The sequence below is a fragment of the Zootoca vivipara genome, chromosome 1 (assembly GCF_965207765.1).
Source record: "Zootoca vivipara chromosome 1, rZooViv2.hap1.1, whole genome shotgun sequence".
Classification (NCBI taxonomy): Eukaryota; Metazoa; Chordata; class Lepidosauria; order Squamata; family Lacertidae; genus Zootoca; species Zootoca vivipara.
This window is the reverse complement of record NC_142582.1, coordinates 29,852,522-29,872,408: the sequence shown is the minus strand read 5'-3', so window position 1 is coordinate 29,872,408 and position 19,887 is coordinate 29,852,522. Positions and strand designations below refer to the sequence as shown.

At 40.6% G+C, this 19,887-nt stretch overlaps 1 protein-coding gene across 4 annotated transcripts in view; it reads right to left on the bottom strand.

Moving 5' to 3' along the window:
* CCDC148 (coiled-coil domain containing 148) overlaps positions 1 to 19,887 on the bottom strand; it is a 111,676-nt gene that overhangs the window by 20,058 nt on the left and 71,731 nt on the right. For all 4 annotated transcript variants that reach the window (XM_035132036.3, XM_035132025.3, XM_060280036.2 and 1 more), the window contains exons 11-12: positions 13,166 to 13,306; positions 7,322 to 7,440 (exon numbers count right to left, since the gene is read on the bottom strand). In XM_035132036.3, coding sequence (XP_034987927.1) covers positions 7,322 to 7,440; positions 13,166 to 13,306 — 260 coding nt within the window. The remainder of the gene's footprint in view (positions 1 to 7,321; positions 7,441 to 13,165; positions 13,307 to 19,887) is intronic.

Here is a 19,887-nt window from a genome sequence, read left to right as displayed (position 1 = left end):
ACAAGGAACAGGGCATTTAGTGCATATACTGCATACTACACTACCATTTACCAGCACAGAAATGTTATGCTTCCTAAGCAGATACCACTATCCCAGATATCATAGCCATCCTACTTACAGAATCAACAGTAACCACTTCCTCTGTGCAATCAGGTAACATTATGAATGCAAGGATAGGTTGACACAAGTCCATTTTGCGTGGAGGATACTCTAATTTGTGAACAAGCCACAGAACTTGATTCAACAGGATTAGATTAGAAAAACCTACTACTGCAACAACCACTTACCATTAGGGTTTTTTTTAATGCAGTTTTATTCTGTATATTCAGGTCCTTTTCAGTTTGAACACCTATCTGCCATTGGCTCATTACTTCTTTATTAGGTAAAAGTTATCTAGGCCATAGCAACATTCTTTATCCAATTTTATAACACTTCTTAGAACTTGTGTGTGTGTGTGTGTGTGTGTGTGTGTGTGTGTGTTAAACCCATAAAAGCAGCAACAGGTGGCTCAAAATATGATTGGAGGAGCAGAGCTGTGGGAGGTCTTTAACCGCATCTCTTATGTATTTCTTCATCTAAAATTGTACATACCCACAGATGTTGTCCGTCCTTCTCAGAGAAATAATTCCCTTGCAGAACTAACAGTAGCTTCTCCACCCCACCCTACCATTGCTTAAGTAAAAACAAAATCCCTAGGAAATCCGATTATTGATCTTCCCAACAACATATCTTGCATGACAGGCTGTTGCCATGCATAGCATAATAAATATTTTAAAATATTATGGATTGAATTTTTAACGTAATTGATTTGGTAAATTAAAGATTACAGGACCGTTTGTACTTCTGTCGTAGAGAAAAAGAAGATCACAACTAAGATATATCCAAAGCACTGATTCAAACCTTGTAACTTGATCTGTGAATATATCATTTCTCACAAACACAAACGCTCAGACTCAGTGAGATCAGGCAGCTACTTGTTCCCTATCTGATTTACAGCCAGCCAGCTGACTAGGGTTGCATAACAATGGAATAATCACTTTAAATCATCATGCTTTCTACTGGTCCTAAGTCACAGTAACTTCTTGCGCACCTTAGACACAACTGAACATTTAGTTATGGAAAATAAAAGTTATATCTCACTTTCTTAAACCTGGCTATTAAATGCCAGCCCAAACAGGGTATTCTTACAGGTATTTGGGGTAAGACTTTGAGGGGACCCTTGGGGGAGAGTGGCTGGGGAGACTCAGCCAGATGGGTGGGGTACAAATAAATTATTATTATTATTATTATTATTATTATTATTATTATTACTGTCAGGTTCTCAATTTTTAAAGGGAAATTCCCTTATGCTGAATAGCCTTCCTCGCGAGAAAAGGGAAAACTTGACAGCTATGTTATCCATACATAGTGGACCCATACATAGCGACCCAGGTGGCGCTGTGGTTAAACCACTGAGCCTAGGGCTTGCCAATCAGAAGGTTGGCGGTTCGAATCCCTGTGACGGGGTGAGCTCCCGTTGCTTGGTCCCAGCTCCTGCCAACCTAGCAGTTCGAAAGCATGTCAAAATGCAAGTAGATAAATAGGAACCGCTACAGCGGGAAGGTAAACGGCGTTTCCATGTGCTGCTCTGGTTTGCCAGAAGCGGCTTTGTCATGCTGGCCACATTACCTGGAAACTATACGCCGGCTCCCTCGGCCAATAATGCGAGATGAGCGCGCAACCCCAGAGTCGGTCACGACTGGACCTAATGGTCAGGGGTCCCTTTACCTTTACCTATGTTATTATTCTCACAATTGTGGGCAGCCCTTGAGATGACCACTCAAATTGGTGCATGCTTGATATAGTTCAAGCACTCATGGGCAACTTCAAAGTCAATGATGGAACAAAGAAAAGAAATAAACTTTCGCCTACATCACACTCACACTGGTATAGGTTTTATGGGTCAAAACTGGCACCTGGAATTGTGTCTAGAAGACAGCATGGAAGCACTGAGGCACTAGTGAGATGTTCTCTTTGCATATTATCCAGCTGAAGAAACATTTCACAATGGAAGTGTCTGGGCAAATGTCATGGGTTTGTCTAGCTCACCACTGCCAATACTAACTGGAAGAGGTTCGCCAAGGTTTCAGGCAGGAGTCTTCCCCCCCACACACCTCAAGATCAACCAGGGATTGATCCTGTGATCTTTTGCATGCAAAACAGTCTCTATGACAAAGCTATGGCCCTTCCTCAAAGTCCATGGTGCACACATAAAGGGCTGGAAGAGATCTTCTTCTTCTTCTTCTTCTTCTCTTCTTCTTCTTCTTCTTCGGCAATCACTCATAGCCGAGTAAGATTGTCTTCCATAAACACGGTTTTAACAATGAGTCCGTAAGTGACAGTGGAGGCCAATTCTGGATCCACACATCCTTCCACAGTGGGGACATTGGTTTCTGGGCGGGAGTTGATCATGGTGTGGATTTGCCAAGTGTGCCTTCCTCTTAAGCATGTTTCTCCCTTGCATCCTGAGTTTGAGTGTCTTCAAAGCCCATGACACCTTTGGGAAAGGCTGTTCTCCAACTGGAGCGCTCACAGGCCAGTGTTTCCCAGTTGTCAGTATTTATACTACTTTTTAAGATTTGCCTTGAGACAGTCTTTAAACCTCTAACTGCCTAGGTAGGTGAAGTGCTCGACATTTTCCAACGTTACACCATTGAGTTGGATTTGTGGTGCTGCAGAGGGGTTATTTTGTACTTGTTGGTGCAGCACTTTGGTTTTTTGGATGTTGAAGATACCCAAGCTTTTTGTTAGCTTCTGCAGAGATATTTAGGATGGTTTGGAGGTCATCCTCTGAGTGTGCGCACACTACGTTGTCATCAGCATACTGAAGCTCTATGACGGAAGTTACGGTAACCTTACTCTTTGCTTTCAGCCTGCTCAGATTGAAGAGCTTTCCATCTGTTCGATATATGATTTCTACTCCAGTGGGGAGTTTACCTTCGACAAAGTGTAGGATCATAGCAATGAAAATAATGAATAGCGTTGGGGCAATAACACACCACTGTTTAACACCTGATCCCACTTTGAGAGCCATTGTTATCGGCGATTGTTGCTGTCATATGTATATGACTAAGGCTTTTGACACTGTAAATCATAATGCCCTGTGATCTGTCCTTCTGAAAATTGGCTGCCCAGATAAATTTGTAAACATCATTCGGCTTGAAGAGAGGCAGGGTCCTGACTCACTTGTGCAGGGTATCAAGAAGGTAACAAACAATGAGAGCTTCCCCACTGCTTAGGAGGGGAAATGGCATGGGAAGTTCAACCTGCCCATAAACTGCTGTGGAAATTAAGAGTGGAATTCAATGCTGTGCTGTTCTATATGCTCTTATTTACTGAAGAAGATATATGACTATATGACTAATGGATGCTTGGCCCAGACTGAATAGAATGGGTGAGAGCCAGTTCTCAAAATATGGAAATTTGTTGCAATCACACAAACTTACTGATCAAGAAACACTTTAAGGTTGAAAACATGAAAAACTAGCCGTGGTTGAACACCATCTGTTATTATTATTTCTACCCACCACCACTGATTTACTTTTATTTTGCTGTACAGCCAGAAAAAAGGCTTCCAATAAAGCTTATAGCTGACACTGATAAGACGGTCCCTGTCCTTGGGTTTATAATCTAAAAAGAAAAGAGGATTGGAAGGTGGGAGGGAGGGAAGTAAAAAAAAAAAAACCAACCCAAATAGGCACTATTTGTTATGTTACGGAGTTCCTGTAACAACCAGCTGGAATGGAAAGAATTCAAGGAGAGGAGTAGTCTCAAGTTGATGGTCTTTCAGGAGAACTGATGGAGAGGACCTACAGTCCCATTTCTTTCCTTTTTCTGTAGCCAGATGGAGTGATCGTTACAAGATCAAACAACCAGCAGTACCCTCCATCCTGTCAGGGTGTAACTTCAGTCACTTATCTTCACCTGGTTCCCCACTATGGCCAGAAGCTGCAAGCTAGAGCCTTATGAAATAAGGAAGCAGAAGTGGCTGTCACTAGCACATTGATTCCTCTGAAAGACAAACCTCTGCACAATATTGCCTATTCTGGCAGCTTCAGGCAGAAGGCAAGACTGGACTTGCAGCAGTCCATAAGAGCAGTCTTATTCAGGCTTGCCAGGTCTTGCAGCTAAGTTGCCAACACTTCATCAGCAGGCCATCGTTGTTCCTATGAATCTAAAGGTGAACCGGTGCAGTCTCGGTTTCATAGTCAGATCAAAATTCAGATAGGAAAGTCTATAGAAAACTGATCTGGACAGTAAGAAGCTAGAAGTTCCACTCAATAGACTTCTCTAAAAATGAAAGGCTTGAAACAGGAAATCACATTAAATATATATGGTATAGTGTATATGGGGTATAGTTAGTGTGATGGCATGGGTCCCACAATTACAACATAACCCTGTCCTGGACCCTTCCCACCCAGTGCTAATAAGCCGGGATAACAAGGACCCAGCTGCTCCAAATGGTATCCTGCCAGACCTGAAGAACAAGGAATTTTCTTTATCCAATGGATTCCTCATTGATTATTTGCATCATTAATGTTATTAACTGCAAACAGGACTTAGTCTTAAGCAACATTAATCTAACTTTGTGATATTAACAATCTTATGAGTGAGTTCAATGGGATTTACTCCCAGATAAGTATGCATAGGATCACAGCCTAGATCCTAGCCCAGAGATAATGCCGACATAGCCTTGCTTTGGCTTATGGGTGGACAGAGAGCAAATCCTTTTAACTGAATCTCACATTCCATTTCCTAACTTATGCGATGGAGTTCCAAAATGGGGAGTTGGCTCTTGGCTTATACTTTCATACATGTACTTTCAAAATGAAATGCAGGTGGGAGAGGAGCTTGTTTTCAATATGGCCTGTGTTTCTTTTGCAATTCCCAAATAATTAGCTTTCAAAATTCCGTAGGAAATCTCCTACAAAGTATCTCATTATATCTTCAAGGCTAGGTTTCATTTTGAAGCTGTGTGGATACTGCACATTCCCCCAGAAACCTGACAAAAGCATAGTTCTGGGTTAAATTCACAGAATTTGTTAATTTAGGGTGCCCATGAAGAGCTTATATGGGGACTGTAGGTACCAAGTGCTGAATTCACATCCATCTCTCATCTAACACTTAAAATACGAATATGAACCAAATCCTCAGATCATGGAAATGTGTGCTTTCCATGTCAGGAGGGAAATGCTTTGACAAGTGAATACTTTAAGCAGAACTGATGCCTCAGAGTAAAGGTTATATAATGTATGGAGCTCAAAGGCAGATCAATGAAGATAAGTTGCCCTGAAGATTCAACATACTTCAAATTTGGAGCTTGGAAGAACTGCAGGTGAATTCTGCAGGTGAATTGCTGAGGGGAAAGTGAATCAAATCTGTCACACTTTTAAAAAAAGAAGAGAGAAAGAGAAAAACAAATAACAGGAATGAAAAGATGAGAGAGAGAGAAAGAGAAAGGTAGAGACTTCAAGAAAAAATAGTTTTAAATAGGTATGAAAGGGGCAAATTGGCATTAGAATAATGTACAGAACAGGCCCTTCCCAACATCATTTATATTGTGAAATCATGATTATTTGTGCTCATGATGCTATCAGGGAAGTCATACACAATCCCGCTTTCAATACTGTCTGTGCCTGCAAAAATTTGAGGTGGTTATGCTGCTTCATATCCTGCAAATTCTTTTTGAAATCTCGAAGGGCAGCTAGAAGGTGATGGTGCGGCGGCAGCCAGGGGAAGCTGTATGTTGCAACACTCAGGTGTGGTGGACACCAATGAAAATTAATGTAGACTGGCTGCCCTGGGTGTGTTAGGAAAGGGGAGCAGCAAACCTAAGAGCGCCTCCTTATGCTATCTACTCAGAAGTAGATACGAGTTCAATCACCACATAGGTGGGTAGAGGATTGCAGGCTTCAACACCATTCACAACCCATAAATGCCTCCTTGTTGTAACCTGCTTAAATTACAGCAATTTAACATATTTATATTAATCAATGACATTAATTTTCAGACACTGATCCCAGCCTGAAGCTTTTGAGCTCTGGATCATTAAGCAAGTATTTCATTCAATTGAAGGGATTACTGAAGACATCTTTTCCCATTCAACATCTAAGTATGAACTGCTGCCATCGCTGTGGTTCTTGGTTTTTATTTTATTTTATGATCACTACAGAAAACATTTAGGCAGCGTGCCTGACCCTTTATTGGCCTTGGGCAAAACCTGCAGATAAAAGTCTCTCAATCCCCAAATGGATTGACAGCCGCAATGAAGGGAAAAAACCACAAGGCATAGTAGTCTAAAGAAAGGGTGAATTATTTCTATAACAAGCAGCTCAGCAAGATGCAACAGAGGAAAGAGGTGGGTTACTATCCAGCATTGCCTTCCAAATAGAGACATTTAATGTTCCTTGCTTGCTGTAAGAATTGTAATAATAAAAAAGAGTTTCAGAAAAGGAGTTAGGCCGCCTTATCAGAGCCACAGGGAAGCTGCAGGGTATCCCTTCCTTTGAATGGAAGCTGACAGAATTTGAAGGCTGATCTCTGCATAGCCTACAATCATGCGGATGCTGTGAGCCAAAAGCTACAGGATAGTTATTGCGGAGAAAAAAGTCTCCTGATTCTGAAGAGAGCTATTGCCAGTTTTCATACTTAGAAAAGGCACTAGAATAGAGGTATGTAACCTGTGGCCACCCCAGATGTCATTGGAACCTGAGAGTCCCCCAACTAGCACATGCAGTGCTTAGAGATCATGAGAGTTGTACTCCAACGATCTCTGGAGAGCCACCTCTGGGCCAGATGAAGCAATGGTCTAATGCATTCACAGGAGGGCAGGAAAAACAAATCAAAATATAAATCATTGCATGGAAAATATGCATGATGGTTGTTTACTTCACAGGAATCCCTACATCACGAGAAGACCTAGCACTGAATTGTCTCAAGTTCATAGCAACAGAAGAAGGGGAAAGTACAAAAGCGAAGAACTACTAACATCACTGCCCTGAGCCCCATTGAGTTCAGGAGAGGTTACCCCCAGGTAAACGTGTATTGGGATGAAAACTAAAAGTCTTTATATTGGGGAGCCATACTAAATAAAAATAATAACAGTTTTAAAAGAAAAAAAAATCAGTAAATAAAACTAAAAAGGATTGCTTTGAGGTTCTTGTTTTTAACAATCCAGCAGTGTATAAATTTAATGAAATAAACAAAACAAAACAAGAATTTTAAAAATTGCTCTCCAACTATGAGTTAATAATCCACATGAGGATTCTGTTTATAACTTTACCTTTTCTTATCTTTAATGACTTGTTGGGCCAATAATTTCTTGAATTCTGCCAAACGCAGAAGATCTTTTGCTTCCAGTTCCTTCCACCTGCGCTGCTTTTCAGCCCAGTACCTTTTCACCTAAGTTTTGAAAGAACACAAAAGGAAATTTGAAAAGGAGGAGGCTTCTATCACTGTGAAAAGGCAATTTTGGTTTCAATAATAACAGTTTTATTTGCCCATAGCAAGATAGCAATTTAAGTGTCCATTCCACATTCTCAAACAGAAGTGGGGGAAACTGGCTTGAGGAATTGCTAGGTCTGGCAGTGTTTGCTATAGCATTCTGCTCTTCCATCCTTTTTTAGGGGCAGGCATTACAGATGGCTTTATCCCTGCAAACATCAAGAAGGAAGCAGGTTATCTTTGATCTAAGTGTTTCACTCCACACATTCAGAAAAGAGCAATATTTAAATAGCAGTAAAACACCTGGAGGTATACCTGCTAGATATGAACATGTGAATGAAAGAGACAAGAAAAGGCAACAAATGCAATGATGGTCCATTTTTGCTTCTCTCTCTCTCTCTCTCTCTCTCTCACACACACACACACACACACACCAGAATAATTGGAAGCAGTTGTCAAAGGAAGCAGAATAAGAAAAACTTGCAGCATTTGAACTATTTGATCAAAACTAGCACCAATGAAAGCAAGAGTCAGTACTATAATATGAGAAGATATATAGAAAACAACTCTACCATATTTCATAGCTGGTAATTTGGCTGTGATGTTTATAGAATGACATTCAACAACTATGGATGTTTGCTCTGAGCAAAGGCTAATTAATAGGACAAGTGCCGCCTCTGCTGTGAAAAAAAAATAAATCAGTCTACACAGAGATAAACCAAAGCTTAATTAAATTGAAAGAACCGATTTTTCTCTTGAATAAACTCAAAGGGGAGGGGGTGGCCAATTTTCCCTGCTCTTTAAAACTCTTCATTTCTATGAAGCAAAGAAATAGCAATCACCCCAAACTTTGTTTCTCCACCTCTGGACTGCCATGGTCTCAATTAAAATACAATTATTAAACAACAATGTGGTGCATTTTCCACATATTTAAATGAAAGCAATACAAAAGTACAGGCCAAATTATAGGATATTAGGTGTTCCTGGGTCAGTGTATTACTTTGGATTTTAGAGGAGGAATTGGCTTCTCTGAGAAGGCAATAGTTGGAAAGTATTGGATTCCTGGAAGCAATGCTTCTTTTAGTGTACATTGTCCACTTGAATGCCCCACCACATCTGTTCACTAATTCACACGTTTTTCAGTGGGTTGGGAGATTTTTCCTTTTAGACTGATGTGGTCAATGGTGCTACACAGAGATGTGTGTTTGTAACCTTGATCTGAATGATAGCACACCTGTGAGCTTTTGCTAATTTGAATAATTGAAGGTAGAGTTTGCTTACTGTAATGTGATTGGGTAATTGACTATTTTGAATTCTGTACTTAAGCTACCCAAATGGTTCATGGGTGTGGTTGTGGTGGTGTATTGTGAAATGAGAGGAAAGGAGTAGAGGAGTGTGTTGTATATAATTGTAAATAAAAGCAAGCAAAGATACTGAAGACGACTTTGTTATTTCGTCGACCCTGCCGCTGTTGCCACTCAGTTGGTGCGTATTTTGCCCAACAGTATTTAGGGTAAAATGAGGATAGATTAATTTTATGATTGTGGAATATGAATTGTAAAGGCTGTTCCCAATTGAAGTTCAGTGAGCAATTTCAACTGATGTCAAGAGATTATTGCATCTGTGTGACTCAACTCTTGGACAAGTGATAACAGCAGAGCTCAGTGCCTCCTCCAATTGATTTTAGTTTTGTGAAGCCAAGAGGTCCTCAACGCTTGTCTGACAGCTGGTCTACATGACCAAAATATACTGATGTGGTACAGTTTTCCTGTAAGACGTGAACTACCGATCCAGACTCTGCACGTGGAAAATGCACCAAAACCCTAAAATGTATTTTATATAATTGACTCTGTACAGTCATACCTCGGTTTAAGTATGCTTCGGTTTGAATACTTTCAGTTTAAGTACTCCACGGAACTGTCTGGAACGGATTAATCCACTTTCCATTACTTTCAATGGGAAAGTTCTCTTCAGGTTAAGTACGCTTCAGGTTAAGTACTCCATGGACCCGTCTGGAACGGATTAATCTACTTTCCATTACTTTCAATGGGAAAGTTTGCTTCAGGTTAAGTACAGATTTCCAGAACCAATTGTGTACTTAAACCGAGGTACCACTGTATTTTGATTCTTTGTATATCGTATTGTTGTTTTATTGCTATGGCCGATGGCTGACGCAAATAAAGATTCATTCATTCATGGAAAATGGGAATGACAAGGTGAATTGGCAGAAAAATGGGGTCTTCTCAAGTAATTATTACCAGGAAGAAATTGCAACTTTGTCAGAATCCTGGGTTCTCGCATAAGGTAAAGGTAAAGGACCCCTTTATATATATGCATGCATTTAATATTCTTAAGAGAAGCAAAACTGTGATTAACTCAAAAAGCATATGATTTACAATATTTACCCTGTAAAAGGAACGGAAGATGCATCATTCAGTGAAAATTAAGATGGCAAATATACATCAATAATTTACAGCCAACAAAATTAATAGCTTCATTAAAGAACACACACACACACACACAAATGAATCCAAATGAATGTGTTAAATGTCTAGGGTGAATTTTAAGTACATAAATAATTCCTTGGTTTTTCCTAGTGTTTTACGAGATCCTAAACAACATGAACATCTCTATCATGTCCATTTTACTGTGAGCCCAGTGGTTGGAGGACTTACTGTAACTATATATTCTGAGGGTTTTCAAAGTCACACTGACTTACACTAGATGGCAGTCTCCACTCTAACTGGGTATCTACTAAATCTACTGGGCTGATTAAATAAAAGTAGGATAAAATGCTGGCCTCAGCATTTCCTTGATGTGGAAGTCAGAGTGCTATCTTACACCATTCTTATGGGTTGATAGGTCCTGTGGCAAGCCTCTGGTGCTAACCTACATTTCAGAGCTGCACATCTCACTAGATTTAAATCTTATCCAGCACCCCATGAGTTTTGTCGCCACTTTCAAATGAAAGCAGGAGACAGTCAACCTCCTTGCAATTATTGATCTCTTTGTTGTTGTTGTTTAGTCGTTTAGTCGTGTCCGACTCTTCGTGACCCCATGGACCATAGCACGCCAGGCACTCCTGTCTTGCACTGCCTCCCGCAGTTTGGTCAAACTCATGTTCGTAGCTTCGAGAACACTGTCCAATCATCTTGTCCTCTGTCGTCCCCTTCTCCTAGTGCCCTCAATCTTTCCCAACATCTTTCAATCTTTCCCAACATTGATCTCTACAAAACTCATGAATCCACAACCTTGTTTGGGAGCTCTGCGTAACATCTTCAGAGTCATGGAGCATTTAAATTATATTTCTTTGCCTCTTTAAATCCTTCTAAGACAGCTATCTTCAGTGAATTAATTCCAGTGAAGCCACTGGAACTACCCAGAACTAGTGGCTTGACGAGCAAATTCAGATGCTATTTTGTACAATTACAGCTTGCATAAGGAAACCTAGCTTGCAGCATTGTTTTTGCTTGTCAAAGTGTTTACTGTTACAATTGCTTCCAAAGCTATCACTTTAAATGCACTTATTTCAATAGATCAAGTCAAATTTATCAGGAAAGCATTTCCTGAAATGATGATAGTTTCAGCAGATTAGCATTTACCAAACAGGGTTGAAATCTAATATAGATTAATTTTAAGTATCATTTTATTTAAGCTATTTTATAGGCATATTAGGATGATAGCAGCAACTCGGTATCTCTGATTACTACCACAGTTGTGCTAAATATCACTGGACATGTTTATGCCTTATAATAAATTCTGTCCTATTGTATTAATTACCTTGTTTTATGCTATATTATCCAAGATATAAATCACGCTCTCTCATAAAATGTTGGTAGGGTCAACAGTCTTTTTGGAATAAACCTGAATAATAATAAAACTCTGGTCAGCATTATATATATTACTACTCCAAACTGTAGCAGCACACCAGCTGTATGTAGCAACATACCCTATTGGTTTGTAATAGATTTTTATGCATTTTTATTGGGTCTACTTAGTTTTCCAAAATGATACATTCTAGACATAATCTGAAAGCATTTTGTGGTACCCTAATATGGTTTGCTGACTTATGGAGTTGTTGCTGTTGACATCGGTTTGTCTCAAAAGACAATGGAGTGTGCTTCCAGAGGTGAAGTCAAACCGCTGGAGAATCACTGCACCTGCTGTGGCTGTTGAGACCAGTAACTCATAACTGCTGCCTCTTGTGTCATTTTTCCTGTGTTAACAGCACTAAAGTGACCTCTATGGAGGTCCTGGGATGCCCAGACGACAAGACCCCCCCCCTTCATTGCTGATGTGGTCCAAATGAAAGCAGAGCAATAGATTTGGCGATCTGGAACCAGCTTGGTTGCAGGAGTTGCTGGAAGGATCTCGTAAAACACTAGTAATAGTAATAGTAATAGTAGTAATGGTTGTAGTAGTAGCAGCAGGGTGCAGGGTGGGGGAGGAAATAGAGCAAAACAAAGATATCCCAGAATGCACACACAAAAGTGCTTGTCCAATGCCTTTGGATCCTAGCCAGGGGAAAATCATATTTAAAGTTCTGTTTGCTAATATACTCTGCCTCTAAAACAGTGGATTTAGAAATGTAAATAAAATAACAGGAGACAACCCTTGCTAGTCTTCCTCTTGTCACATATTTCAAAATGCCTAAAACAAATGAGCTTTACTGAATGGGGGCAACACTTTCCTGCGAAATAATTAGATTCGTCTTGCTTTTCCTCGATAGCCGAATACATTTGTGCAGGAACAAATCATTTGCATGCAGCAAAATGCAGGAGTGATAACATTCATGCAGACCTCGGGAATAGTGATAAAGGTGCTTCTTGTCTGAATGCAGTTACTCTTTTTATTTGTATAAAACACCTGAATAGTACAAGATTGAGCTCTATGTTTTGCCTACTTGTGTTGCTTATGAGGAACTAGGAAGGAAATACATTAAGCTGTACGGTTAAAACCTGGAAAGCTAAGCTAAAGGGCTGCTATTACAAAGTTGTCCCTTTTTAAAAGGTTGCTCCCCCCCCTAATGAACAGGATACTGCTTTGTGAAAACAACTTTTACTTAGTAGCTACAATGCTGAAAATGGAATGCAGTTAAGAAGCAGAACATATACTTCCTATGGTACTCCCCCCTTTTCTCTCTCCTTCCCCAATGTTCAGCAAAATGAATGCTAATTCAGATATACGGAGTAATATCCACTTTTCTTTTCTTCTCTCCCTTATTACAGGCATTGGGCATCAGGCCCGCTGTTCACTGAAGCTGTCTCTGTGATGCTCCAATTGCAGTGTGCAGACATTACATTGTGATGCTTATTTGGTGCATTGCAGCATACCTTGCTGCAGCACTGGGAACCACAGTGGTCTTTGCCACATTAGCTCCTGACAGCAAAATCTGCCAGACATTATTTCCTCCCTGTGACAGTGTAGGAGACACATGCATATGCCTGGAACTGTGCTATTAATAAGAATGGCAATTAAACAAACTTGGTATGATCACAGTAAAAATGGCATGGAGTTTTCAAGCTACAACAAGCCCTGGCAGATCTCCACTAAGCACTCATTAATCTCTGTAATAATGTTAGGGACTGTTTACAAGGGTATAAAGTATCAAGATCAATTAACGCTTTAAATGTATTTAACCGTTTAACACACGCCACATACACACACCGCACACTTTGCATACTTTTTCTTTGTCCTCTGCTCTCTGAAGCATTTCTTTTTCCTTGTGATACTTTTCCTTTTCCTCTTCTTCTTCCTTTCTCCTGGCAGCGATAGCAGCTTCCAGTTGGGAAGCCTCTTCCTGCTGTACACGCCACTGGAGGACCTAAACAAAGATGGGAGATTATGTTCCAGTTCAGTTAACAATAGGTTAAAAAACAGTAACACCCAAGACAGCAGTTTTCTTTTTCTTTTTTTAAAAAATGAATTGGCTTCAGCAATAGCAAATGGCAAGCACTAGGAAATGAAGAGGAAGAGGAGTAGAGTCAACATTTGTTTATTTATTTGATTCTATCCCATCATTTGATCCAAGGTGGCTCTCACAAAATAATACAACAAAGCAGCTTGTGGGCTCCTTCTAACTCCCCTGACGCATAACATTGCTTCAAAGTCCTTCTCTGCCTGGGATGGAGAGGGGAGGATTGGGGCATGATACTTAATGGAGTAAAGGCTTCCTCCTATCAAACCTGACCATTGGCCATGCTGGCTGGGACTGATGGGAGCTGGAGTTCAAAATCATCTGGAGGACCACAGGTTCTCCATCTCTGGTTTAGGGAAATAAGCTAACCTTCAACTGTGGTATGAAGTTGGCTTGTTTCCCTGTACTGTGGTTATGATTAGCTACAGTTTAGGATTTGGATGTAATGCTAAACTGCGGTTAGTTGAAAACAGGAGCAAAAGTTTGAAATCCCTTCATGGCAGATGAGAAGAGGTTTAGTGTTACATCTGAAGCTGGTCAGTGTTGCATCTTGAAACAATAAAAAAGCATGCAAAACCAAAAAGTGTTGGGAGTACACAACAAGAAAGCCTTCCTTTCAAATCTCCTTCAGCTGAGCAAACAAGAATCTGCCTCTAGCCCAAAGTCATATTCATATGCAGGGGTTTAAATTGGTACATGATGCAAATGTAAGACCTTCCTTGAATAGAATACACATTCCAATTTCTCTACTGCGTTCTGTCCTTCCTGTAACATTCATATGCAACACAAATGTGGACTTGTATTCTCATTCTTTGTAAAGTGCCGCACACGTGGATAGTGCTATATTGTTGGCATCCGTCTGTCTCAAGACTCTATGGAGTGTGCCCGTGGGGTGAAGTTAAACTGCTGAAGAATCACAGCGCCTGCTGCGGCTGCTGTAACTCGTAACTGCTGCCTCCTAGTGGCGTAGCGTGCGGGGACTGGGGAAGCCATCATCCTGGGTGCATTTTCAGGAGAGGGGGGCGACCAGGTGCCCCCACAACATGATCCCATTGGAGCCTGGCTCTGGTATGCGAGGGAGCTGATGAGGCATGTTTCCTTGCATCCAGCTGCAGCTCTGCTCCCAGGTCAGGTCTGACCCAGGGGTGGAGTAGAGAAGAGTCGGCAGCAGAGAGCTGCTGCCCCTCTCCTTGGCTGGGCTGCAGCATGCACAGCTCTGCTGCAGCAGAGAGAGGCTGCGATGCGCGCCATGAGCAGTCGCAGCTACTACATACCCAGGTCAAGCCTGATCTGGGGGAGGAGAGCGGCTGCAGAAACGCAAGGCGCCCAGCTGCGGCTACTCCATCTTTGGGTCAAGTCTGACCTGGGGGTGGAGAGAGGCTGTGGCCGTGAGGAAGCTACTGCTTCCTCGTGGCCGGCCCAGCAGCTCTGGCGGAGAGAGGAGAGTGGGTGGCAACATTGCTGCTCACTCTCCTGTACTGGGGTGCATGAGTGAGCCCCCGCACTGCTTTGCGAGGTGAACCGCAGCAGGCTCCTTCCCGTTCTACAATTCAGACATGTAATCAAGACCCAAAACTGAAAAGCCAAGTGTCCTTAGGAAACAACCTACCCATTCAATCAATAAAACTATATTTAATTAAAAGCATGTAGGTATTTAATCCTCCAATTTTGTTTAGTACACCTTTTACTCTAGTCCCCACGACCCTGTTTTAACAATAAAATGCCAACTGAAAACGTAAATAGGCTCATAGAAGGTATGAATCCTTCTTTGTGTTTATTTACTGTTTATAGCTCTGAGTAAATAATATGGAAAATAAGCTGAAGGTCATCAGCAGGATCCTTCATGCAGAACCACCTCTCCGCTAACTTGTAAGATTCAGAGGCAAGCTGCCAGAAACCACTGATAGGAATTTTGCATACCACTTCCCTGGCCCAAAAAGTTCCTTTGAGGTACACAGAAGCTTAAGACTGCATTGTAATAAGCTTCCTGCCTGCCTTCAAGGACTTCCTTAAGCGCTCCAAAAATGTGCACACAGAGCTAACACCTCCGTTGAGCTGAATGGGGAAGCCAGGCGTGTGCAGGAGGGCTATGCACATACCACAAGGTACTCCATACTGTTGGAGAAATCAGATTCTATATTCTGTCATTCCTCCCAATGTTTTATGTTTGGATACATTGAAAGAAGATTCGCCTAACTGTTTTTCTGTCATGGTAATTATTTTCAAGCATCCTTGGCAGTGATCCTCATGCAGCTCTCTCTGCTGAACCGTTAGACATATATTTAGATCAATTTACAGAAGAGCTGTTGTGTAGTTTTTTTAAAGGGTTTATAAAAATGAGATACATGTGGCCTTCCGCCTGTGGAAAAGCACTGTTGAAAAAAATCTACAATAGCTGCTTAGTTACTGTGCAACAAAACTGTACCAGAGGCTAGGCTGTAATTTTTGGAATATATTAAGTTCTTAAACAACTTAGGTAGTAATAAGCAATGACATATTAACATAAATAATCATTAGATAGAATTAGTACACTACTAAAAAAAAAACCCTTCACCTATTCCAAATAATTTCCGTTTCTAAAATTGGGAAGTATTATTTATTCCATTTGATTATGCACTGCATACTAATCATTCACCAGCAAAATAGATTACTGAATGTAACGCCTGCCAATCACAAACTCCCAGAGGAGTAAAGGAATCGAAGAACGCTACAGCAAGACAGATCTTTATTACAATGCGGAGGTTGTAATGGAAACTACACTATAGACAGAGAAATTGCTGCTAAGGATCAATAATCTTTGAAGTTTATTTATAAAAGTATCTTATCTCTTATCACACACCCATGCAGTGTGCATTTACATTCGACCAATGATATACAAACATAGGCATTGTGCAATGTCCAAAGGTAAAGTTTTAAAAGATCAGAGGTTATTTTAAAAGAAAGTTAATAGTATGGGAAACAGCCCTACTAGAAAAATTAACCAATAAGTTGAAACTGACACAGGGACAAATAGAAGAAGACGGCTTTACCCTAGTATGGTTCCCCTTTATCACATACACAGCCCAACAAGACAATGACAAAAATCCAACAACAGCATATGAATCAATATGGTTAACCTGACCCAAAACACTCACCCACCCCACTCACACACAAAACAAAGACCACCACAGCCAACCACAAAGGAACAACCATATCCTAGGCCAACCCCAACATCTCTCACCATCAAAGGAACACAAGTGAAAAGCAGAGAACCTACACAAGCGACGCTGACAAACCCCCCTTATTAAGCTTAATAGAACACTTATTAAGCAAAATAGAAATAGAATAGAAACATTTGTCACTCAACCCCACACCCCACACCCTCCCCCCATCTACTTTCCTTCCCCTCTCCTCACCAATGTCTCAACAAATGAAACTGATTTGTAAAAATGCTAAGAGAGACATTGTATATATCTTTGTAAACCAAGAAAACCCTTAATACAAAAAAAATTAAAGAAAGTTTTTTTTTAATCAGATATGTATACATTAAATCTCCCAGCTTCATTCACAACCCAGTTAAAAATCAACAGAAATGCAGCCCGGTTCTATTCATATTTATTGGGAAGTTAAGTCCCACTGCGTTTAGAATGACAGAGTCCTGAGTGTGTGTGTAGAACCTGGCAGCAAGCCCAAGTACACTTACCAGGAAGGAAGTCCCCCTGAATTTAGTGGGAATCATTTTCAAGTAAACATGCTTAGAATCAAGCTCCAAATCAGCTTATGGGCATTATGGATAAGATTACTACTATTGTGCTGTCTCAATAATTCTTCTATGAAATACTTTGTACAGTATTGCCAGAATTCAGGCACGTAATACAGAGCAGCAAGGTATGCGCTTGAGCGATTTAATGCGCATACAACCCACTTGGGCACAATATAGATTATGATTGTTGGTTGAAACTGTGGAATCAAACGTTAAAATTTACTGCATGTACCGCACTGAAAGAGAATATTTGGAAGATGATATATAGATGGTATTTAACTCCAGTGAAATTATCTAAAATGTATAGAATGAACAATAGAATGTGCTGGAAATGCAAGGAGAGGGAAGGAGATTTTTATCATATGTGGTGGAAGTGCGATAAGGTTAAAGAATTTTGGGAAATGATATATAATGAATTGAAGAAAATCTTTAAATACACTTTTCCCAAAAAACCTGAATTATTTTTGTTAGGAATGATAGGTCAAGAAATTAAAAGAGAAGATAATGTATTATTTTTGTATGCAACAACAGCGGCCAGGACTTTATTAGCCCAAAAATGGAAGACACAGGACTTACCGACGATTGGAGAGTGGCAGACAAAAATGATGGACTATGCAGAACTAGCGAGACTTACTAGCGGGATCCGGAACCAGGGGGAAGCAAAGTTCCTAAAAGACTGGAGTAAATATGTGGACTACCGGGTATATGGAAAAGAACTGTAGAAGCTTAAAAACTCTTGCAGGGTTGAAGTAAATCCTGCGAATTGAATCTAAGGGGAAGAAACAAAGAAACTGCGAGATAAGCTTTGATTAGAAAACCTAATGAGGGGAGGGAGGGAAGTCAAAACAGAGGAATGCATGTTAATGTGTCATTTTGTTATTTGTAAGTTTGGTTGGATGTTTAAATGTGTATTAATTGGAAAATTTAATAAAATGTTATAAAAAAAAGCGCATACAACCCACTAAGGAAGCCCTTGCGCTATCCTGCATTTCGTATTTCTGAGGTTCATGAGAATACAATAACCTGTATGTAGGCAGCAAAAATCATTAGGAAAATGAAGCCATTGTATAAAGTGTAGAGGCTTTCCATGAGAAATGTCAGCACAAGGGAATAAGTGGCTAGAAGTAGTTTTGCTGTTTTTTCTGCCAAGGAGATACCGGTATTGTAATCACCTATTTAAAGCAGATCATCTGCAATGACGTGTGGAATGATAATAATGAAGGAACCAGGATCAAGTGCTATCATTACAGGGAAACGCAGCAGCACAAGCAACAAAATGTGTCAGAATTTCATTACGAGATCCTATTTTCAAGGACAGCTATAATACCCTGATGTTTTTCTAAGTCTCTCTCAGTATAGATTTTTAATACAAATCTTTTGCTTTCTGGGTTTCTAAACAGAATTTGATATTAAAGCAGCTAGTTCAGCCATTTGTAACCTTGAAAAAGCAAGCAAACTCCGGCTTCCATTCAGTCCTGGAATGTGTAAGCAAACATCAATGTACAGTCTTTTTATGCAAACATCTCCAGAACAAACACAATGTGCAGTGCTCTTTAGCTGAACTTTGAGGATGCAGCAACAACAGTTAAAAAAAAGGACATGAACGGAACACAGAGGAACATATACAAGGTGTGACCGGAAAGTTCGGTGAATGATCACAGAAATCGGACAGTGAGAAATATTCGAACATACATACCTTACAGGCCTTCAAAGTAGGCCCCCTCAGATGCAATGCACCATTGACAACCTTCACAGAACTGTTGGAAACTTCTGGAGAAGTCCTCTTTTCGTACTGCTTTCAGTTCTCTCGTCACAGCAGCTTGGACATGTGAAATGTTAGAAAATCTGTGCCCTTTCAGTGCATATTTCACTTTTGGAAAAAGAAAGAAATCTGGTGGGGCCAGACCGGGAGAATATGGAGGGTGGGACAACTTGGTCACCTCAGTAATGATTTCACACGGAATATGCAATCCTTCCGCCAACATTCGGACAGACAAACACTGATCCTGCATCAATAACTCACAAACTCTGTCGACATGAGCTGCCGTTCTGCTAGTCAACGGTCTGCCAGACCGAGGGTCATCTTCGATGGTTTGCCGCCCTTCACGGAAATGCTTAAACCACTCATACACTGTCTTTCGAGTTACAGCTTCATCTCCATACACAATTGTGAGCATTTTGTGGGTTTCCGATGCTGATTTACCCAATTTTAAACAGAATTTCATATTATATTGACTCTCTGCTCATTTTCAATCACAATGCACTGCACTATAAACAGTTACTAAATGCTACCTTGTGAATGTAGGTCTGTCAACAAATGCCGAGACACGTGCACATATGTTAGCTGAGATATGGACGAATGCCTCCCATGTGTCTCCACAAATCTGGCAGTTCCCATTATCACGTACAGGTGTGATTCACCCTACTTTCCGGTCACACCTTGTACATCAGCCAATGAGAGCTCTGGATGGCAAGACTGACGCCATGACAAGCTCCTGGCCACTATCAAAGATGAAGTCTACCTACTGGCCAGACCAAAGGGAGGCACCTAGAGATGGAAGGAAATGTTATACTCAAAAAAGGCTGGCAAAACCATACCCATGCACTCCATGCATTTGTGGGTACCTTTGTATCTACAAGGTTTGACTTTGTGTCTTGCCAACCATCTCACAGCACTGCACTTTTCCTGTTTGTGAAAAACATTCCTTTTCAATTTAAGGTATATGCTCCCAAATACATGCAGAAT